Source organism: Dermacentor silvarum, chromosome 5 (genome assembly GCF_013339745.2).
Source record: "Dermacentor silvarum isolate Dsil-2018 chromosome 5, BIME_Dsil_1.4, whole genome shotgun sequence".
In the NCBI taxonomy this organism is placed as follows: domain Eukaryota; kingdom Metazoa; phylum Arthropoda; class Arachnida; order Ixodida; family Ixodidae; genus Dermacentor; species Dermacentor silvarum.
This window is the reverse complement of record NC_051158.1, coordinates 48,425,905-48,433,584: the sequence shown is the minus strand read 5'-3', so window position 1 is coordinate 48,433,584 and position 7,680 is coordinate 48,425,905. Positions and strand designations below refer to the sequence as shown.

Sequence of the window (7,680 nt, the reverse complement as noted above, 5' to 3'; positions counted from 1 at the left end):
TAGTAGTAGTAAACACTTTATTTAGGTCCTGAGAAGCTAGGCAGGGGGGCCTGCTAGCCGTTGGCTAGTACCATGTCGGAACAGAGAGGCCGTGCCTCTCCGCTCGTTCACGGGCCCTCTGGACAGCCAGGAGTTGGACGTCTCGTCTAGGATCTGTGATGGCCTTCGTCCAGTCTTCTTCTCGGTTAAAATCCTGTAACACAGGGCACTGCCAGAGCATGTGATTTAATGAGCAAAATTCAGTGCCACAATCTGGGCAGAATGGATCGATGTCGGGGTGAAGATTGTTCAGAAAGCCCTTAGAGGGGTAGGACCCCGTCTGGAGCATGCGGAGCGTGCTAGATTGTGATCTGTTGAGCTTATGATGGGGGAAGGGAAAACTCTGCCTATCCCCTCTGTAATGTGATGTAATTTCGTGAAAAGTGACTAGAGGATCACTGTGGAAGAGCTCTCCCGAGCTCTCCCGAACTCATCCAAGACACCATCCCGTCGCGGCATATGAAACCTCGCGCACAGTCGTGGGCTATCTCATTGGGGTTCAGGTGACCCGGTAATACGTCTGATCTCATGGGTGCTGGGAACCAGACTATGTGATGAATAGTGTCTGAGGGGGGTCTACCGTTGATAATCCTGGCTGCCTGTTTGGTTATCAATCCCGATGCGAACGCTCTAATTGCCGCTCGGGAGTCCGTGTAAACTGTAGTGTGTGTTCTATCAAGTAATGCGAGAGCTATAGCAGCCTGCTCCACCACGTCGACCAATGAGGTCTTTAGCGAAGCTGCCGAGAGGAGATCTCCCCTATCATTGACTATAGCTACGGAAAACTTGTCGGAGCTCGTGTGTCGCGCCGCGTCAACAAAGGTCTCCGTTCCGGATAAGTTCTTTAGGAAAGCCCTAGCCCTTGCCAATCTTCGACCTTTATTGTGTTGTGGGTGGACGTTTCTTGATCGAGTTACTTTACAACTTCTTATTTCGTGTGCCCGGCCGGGTGCCCGGCAAACAACATTTAACACATTGTACCGTAAACGCTTTAGGAGCAGGAAAGCTACCAAAATTTGTTTCCTTGGTGCTTCGCTAGTAACCTGCATTGGAATTCACGCTGGTGCGGCACACGGCATGGCACACGGAGACACCTCTCATTATTGTCACCTGATCAACCTGTCACCTGTATGTTTCAGCTTGACCTCAACGGAAGGTCACGGCTAGACATACAGTGATACCACGTTGCTCGTATGTTACGTGTCGACACTGTTCAGAGTTGAGTCGCCTCCTATTTGGATCGAGGGTACTGCTGTGGCAGCGCCTTAGGGCCTGGCACCGTTTGACATTGCGGCTACATCGAAGCTCAACGCTTAATAACAACGCGCTAAGAACTTTCCCAATCACAAAAACTTGTTGACACCTCTCAGGCAAACGCGAAAACTTGCCACTCGTCGTCAACGCACTCCCGCTGCACACCTTCCAGCTTGATATCCCACATACCAGCACGGTGGCGTAATGCGCCAGACGATAGACGGTGCTGTGATCGCAAAAATTGCGGCACCCTCGATGAAACGGTCTATAAAAAGTGTACAATTTGATTAAAAAACTAAATAAATACTCTAAAATTGAAAACGTATCTATTATAGACAATATTCTAAGGCTATTCCATTAGACGGTAGATGGCGCAATTAACCGAAGCATTTGCTAAACAGTTAATCACTGGCGAAAATGCAGGCGCCTTGAATCCTTATTCTGGCACACCGTTTCATTGTCTTGCCAGCGGACCATGAGCAGACGCCGAAGGCATGCCAATATCTGGCAGAACGGCACTGCATGGTCGATCGTACAACCAGATCACCGTCGTCAGTCCTTGGGTCTAGTCGGAGTCGACCGTCAAGTCAATGACGGACAGATCGCGTTGCGGAATTTCGGTCTCCGCGACCAGACTGTCTTCAATTGTGATGACGCTGTGGTCGTCGTATTCTGTCCCCGGCACCCAGCTGCCATCGGGTCGAAGGATCACAGCAACACACTGGTCGTCAGCCTTGCGGAGGGCGTCTAGCGTGAACAGGTCGACGCGCATGTCTTTGAGAAGGACCTCATTGCTGCAGACGGGGCAGCTCCAGGACGGATGCAGTGTGCCTTCATTGAGGGCCAGGTAGGCGTAGGCATCGAAGCACTGCGCGTGTTGGCAGCGGGCACCACGGCATGGCACCCGAATCTTCCTCTTGGCAAGCGGGCACACCAGGGAGACCTGCGTAACCAGAGACGACGCAATGCAGCTTCAGCCTGTGTGTATACGTATACTTATTGGAGTTTACGAAGTACAACCGGAACAACGGAGACATGGGCGGCAGCAGTAGCGTTTGTATGGTTTGTTGAAGCACAAAGTGTGAGAAACGTTATTGTTACCCCCTTTTTTGAGTCCGAAGAGCCATTACACAATCATGCTTCCGTCACTGCCGTCATTTTCACGCCACCGGCTATGTTGCCCAAAGTACGTGATTGTACTAGCTTAATGCTCTTTGGCTGAGCTGTACACTGCAAGATGGCGCCACGAGCGTTGAAGGCCTGCCTCTTCCGTATTCTGTGGCCGTGTTCTGCAGCCGCAGATACACAGCCGGACTGGAGCCACGTTATCACACGCGCAAGAAAAGTGTACTTATAATAATAATAATAATAATAATAATAATAATAATAATAATAATAATAATAATAATAATAATAATAATAATAATCTTTATTTATTTCCAACAGATTGGGGGAGACAGGGAAGAAAAGCTGCAAGTGCAGCTTGAAGACACTCCCTACTGTGCCACTGTCGTCACATTTACAATAGAACTTAAGCGTATAATATTGTCACAGCAATAAATGTTCTGCGCACTTTAGCTACTCGCAAATTCGGAATACGTCGTCAGCAGCGCTGCTCCATTTCCCAGCTTTTCACTGGCGCTCAGCCACGCAGTGATCGCCTGTCATTTTGGGGGTTTTCCGTAGCTGACGACAACGCGCGGCGCACCGTGACACTTGCGACTACCGTCGGCCGAGTTTCTCTGCACCCCGAGTTCACTACTGCTGCGTAATCTTTTCCTCTATCTGAACAGCGGATGCAACTGCCTGACGTAAAAAAAGTGCACAGTATACGTTGAACTTCAGCCGCCGGCAAGCAGGCAGAGCATCGGTTCGGAGATTTTGTTAAACGTAAATAATCGGCTAAGGAAGTTTTGTCATGCAAAGCGCGCGCAATATACGAAAAAAAAATATCATCCCGCGTTAAAAAAGAAAATTTTCTTTTGCCGTATATGTTCACTTGTGAATTACATGCTGTTGTGATAAATCTTGAAACACGAATGATAATGAACCTGGTAACAGGACATGCCATAACCGGTTTGAGGAAGTTTAATTCAAGTAGTTGATTTCTAGGCAAAAAACTTTTGCCGCAGTTTGTGTACACTCCATCCTGTATCGTTGATACGCAGTACAACGTCCACTGCAGTACACGCGCACTTATATTACGAAAGCGCAGCAGGAATGCAAGGCATGTAGCTTTTTTTTTTTTTACTTCACTGGGACGTACACTTCTACCAATCACCGTTTCAGACTAAAATCGTAACACTCGTAGATTAAGCGATTCGTAGAGAATGCGAGAGTGAATTCTTCAAGGAAATCGATCTTTTGATGAACCCTCACGTCAGTTTTGAAGCACAAGTTCGCATAACCATTGGTTAGGTTTATGCCGCATCGAAGTCTTTTAGTTGGCAACACAGATGTTATTTTGCAATAGCTTTTTTTAACAGTGTAACAAAGTGAATTAGTGGACCTTAAGCTGCGTGCTATAGTAATTCCCTTCCTGCGACTGCGGTCTCTCCGAATACTGTCGCACCCCGTGTGCGACAGCAGGGAACCACTAAAAATGTTACAACATTAAAGCTGGGTGAAATACCAGCGTGCGCTTATTGGCCCCTATGGGCCACTATGTGGCATGAGCTCAATTGTAAAAAAAATTAGAATAGTGACAAAACTGACAAAAGTGGCAAAAGTGACAAAAGTTGACGTCAAGAAGGTTAATTGAAAAGCCACATAACCAGTAACCCTTGGGGCCCACACCCACTGGCACAGAATCAGGGGCCGCAATCACTGGTTGGCGTCAGAGAGGCTCATTGAACAGCAGCACATATCCTGTGGCACACATCAAATGGCAGATATTTAGACTGCTATCTTCGGGATCAACCCACGAAAACGCCGAGATTAACGACAAAAACTGGCTTGACTCGGAGAAAAATGTTTCGCAATAGAAGCTGCTCAGTTCGTCGTTGGTGTCTACACGACGTGTTAGTTTCCCACCTACCATCAATAGGCTTCACTAAGACATAATAGATCCTCCACAGCAAGGCAAGATTTCCGTGTTATGCCACTGTTCTTTTTTTTTTCCATTGCTGCACGTAAATTACGAGTGAAACCTTTTGATATGCAACTGAGCACAAATATTGTGCAGGACAGCTGACTTAGGGGACGCAAACAGCCTAAAATCCTTGCGGGGTAACCAGCCTACATCAATTTGCAAGTTGAGCAGTTTACCTGGCAATATTTCCTGACTTCGCTCATGATGAACAAAATTTCCGTGATGCATTGCTGACTTCTCTAGATGCCTAGAATTTTTCAGACTTTTCTAGGTCGCTATAGAAACCCTGACATATCATGCTTGTACAATTGTATTGAAGATACATGTTTTCCATTGCTATATTTTCCGAAGCATGCCGCTGTAATCCTTTGTACAGCTGAATGCCCAAATTACTTTAGCAGATATATCCGCGGGGTGAAGTACAGAAAACAGAAAACCCACTCAAATATAAGTAAACTGGAAGATGAATTAAAGCACTTGCTTTGTGTGGAGCAATAGTCCCAGAATTGAAATGGTTCAAATTTCAATAACCGCACCAAGGCATGGGAAAACCCCGTATGGGTTTTGCTTGTAGCTTCCCGCTGCTCTCAGGAAGATGTCAAGTGTGTGACTTAGAGTGCAAGTTACAACAAGCTAGCAGCTTAGCCACATTAAAAATAAACAATAACAATCACGCGCCATTCCACTGCTGCAAATGGGGATTACCGGCGAAGCTGCTTAGCACACGACATAGAGGTTGCACAAAATTTTGATCAAAGGTATGGGCACATTTTATTCACCTTTAGCGGTGACGGCGGTCATGCGGAAGAAAGACATACGCACACGCACTTTTATTTTAATCGACGGTCTTGATTGGCGGCATACATTGGCTTGGAATGCTACCGCCATCTAGGGTAGCATCGGGTAGCCACACGCGCGACGCGACCGCCACCCTGGGAGAGCGGAAGGAAACTAGGCACGCCAGCACTTGGAACGACGAAAAAAAGAGGGCGGTGCGAGCGTACACATAGCCGATGCGGGTCATCATCATCACCACCAGCCTATATTTATGTCCACTGCAGGACGTAGGCCCCTCCAAGCGATCTCCAATTACAACTGCCTTGCCCTAGCTGATTCCAACTTGCGCATGTAAATTTTCTAACTTCATAACCCCACCTAGTTTCCTGCCGTCCTCGACTGCGCTTCCCTTCCCTTGGTATCCATTCTGTAACTCTAATGGTCCACCGGTTATCCACCCTACGCAATACATGGCCTGCCCAGTTCCATTTTTTCCGCTTAATGTCAACTAGAATATCGGCTATCCCCGTTTGTTCTCTGATCCACACCGCTCTCTTTCTGTCACTTAACGTTACGCCTAATATTTTTCGTTTCATAGCTCTTTGTGCAGTCCTTAACTTGTTTTCGAACCAGCAAGTTTCTGCCCATATGTTATCACCGATCGAATGCAATGATTGTACACTTTTCTTTTCAACGACAATGGTAAGCTCCCGGTCAGGATTTGGAAATGCCTGCCGTATGCACTCCAAACCAATTTTATTCTAAAGTAAATTTCCTTATTATCTGCGACCCCTGTGAGTAATTGACCTCGATAAACGTACTCCTTTACAGGCTGTAGATGCTGACTGGCAAACCTGAATTCTTGTTCCCTTGTTCCGCATAATAATCTTCAAACTCACTCTTACAATTTCTCGGTTAGGTCCTCAATCATTTGTTGTAATTCGTCCCCATTGTTGCTGAATAAGACAATGTCATCTACATACCGAAGGTTTCTGTGATATTCGTCATTGATCCTCACTCCCAGGCCTTCCCAATCTAAGAGCTTGAATAGTTCTTTTAAGGTTGCAGTGATTAGTATTGGAGAGATTGTGTCTCCTTGCCTGACCCCTTTCTTGATAGGCAACTTTCTACTTTTCTTGTGGAGAACCAATGCAGCTGTGAAATCTTTGTAGATATTTCCCGACGCGGGTCGCACAGCGGCAAATCTTTGAGAAATGCTAACTATTTACCTGAGAGTCTACAGATCTTAAAAATGGTGCCTACTGATAACTAATGTACCGAAAATGCATATCCATGTTATGAGACGTATAAGCTTTTGCATAGAATGAAGCGATTTTGCATCAAATTCGGAAGCTGTGTTTTGCTACACCGGGATTTATTGACGGACACGAAAAATGCCCGAAAGCCTAGCCATACAGCTTTGCTGTAAACTAATGACGTAGTGTTGGCGCAACACTCGCGCCTCACAGTGCAAAAGCCCACCGCACAGACGCACCTGCATATTATCCACGATAGTCTCATCCGCTTCGGTGAAGTAGGCTTTCACAAGCGCCGCCGTGTCTTCGCGTCTGATGGCGTACGGTGTGCTCTCCTCGAGCGAGCACAGCATCTCATCCTCGGCTACCTTTGCAGCTTCGACGATACGGACCGCCACCTTCGTTGGGATGAACGTGCTCCATACGGCGACGTTGTTCACCACCGTGCGATTGAGGAGCGGCGAAATGTTAACCATTGTTAATGGCACGCTGTAGTGCGCCTTGTCGTTTATGCATATCATGGCCTTGGAACCTCCCAGAGAGGAGCACTCTGTGACCGGAGCGAAACAGACGAGTACAAGAGTCGAAGCGTCTTCACTTTGGCCTTGTGCCGAGTACGTCCCGCAGTAGAAGGGCAGACCCAGGAGAGGCTCCCGCGAACCTACTGCAAGTGGCAACTGCCGTAAGGGACGGTAGAAAGGTTGCCGCGGAAGCATCGTGCCGGAACCGGAAATGAGAAAACGCCGTGACTTGCAGGGAACTGGAACCAAAGAATAGATGAGGAAAAAGTGTGCTATGGAGGAATATTCGGACTCTTTCAGACAGAGGTCTTTCAGAGAAATAAAAAACGAGATTAAAGTTACAGTAACATGAAACGCTAAATCAATATAGATTGATAAAGCATCACTTCAAAACTAGTTTTTGTGAGCTTCGCGGGAAGAGGTTGTTTAGTAAAGGACAAGGTGAACGTCAAAGTTACATTTCCTCAACTCTGCGCAGAAACGCCGTCACTGGCACGCCATTGTGACGTCATGAATTTCAATGTGTATTTTTTGTCGCATTCAGGCTGAGCTTTAACTGTTGTAAACCTAATTGTCAAGAGCGAAAGGTCCGTTTGGCTTGGTTCTGCAAAGACTATGCACACAGTGTTTCATTAATACACGCTTCCGCGCTTGGTAAGCTTCTCTATAACGTGCTAATCTGGCCTCCCTTTGCTCCGGTGTTTCAGCAGCCAACTGTTCCTTTGCTTGAGATTTCGCAGCC

At 47.0% G+C, this 7,680-nt stretch overlaps 1 protein-coding gene across 1 annotated transcript; it reads right to left on the bottom strand.

Moving 5' to 3' along the window:
* Positions 1-1,844: 1,844 nt before the first annotated feature.
* On the bottom strand, positions 1,845-6,918 carry LOC119454114 (E3 SUMO-protein ligase PIAS3). Its single transcript, XM_037716120.2, has 2 exons — positions 6,657-6,918; positions 1,845-2,236 (listed from the first exon to the last, which is right to left on the bottom strand). The coding sequence occupies exons 1-2, from the start codon at positions 6,891-6,893 to the stop codon at positions 1,859-1,861; spliced, it is 615 nt and encodes a 204-aa protein (XP_037572048.1). The 5' UTR covers positions 6,894-6,918; the 3' UTR covers positions 1,845-1,858.
* Positions 6,919-7,680: the final 762 nt, after the last annotated feature.

Coding starts and splice junctions, on each gene's coding strand:
- LOC119454114 (XM_037716120.2), bottom strand. CDS start 6,893: ATGGTTAACATTTCGCCGCTCCTCAATCGCACGGTGGTGAACAACGTC. Junction 2,237..6,656: donor CTATCGTGGATAATATGCAG/GTGCGTCTGTGC, acceptor CTGGTTACGCAG/GTCTCCCTGGTGTGCCCGCT.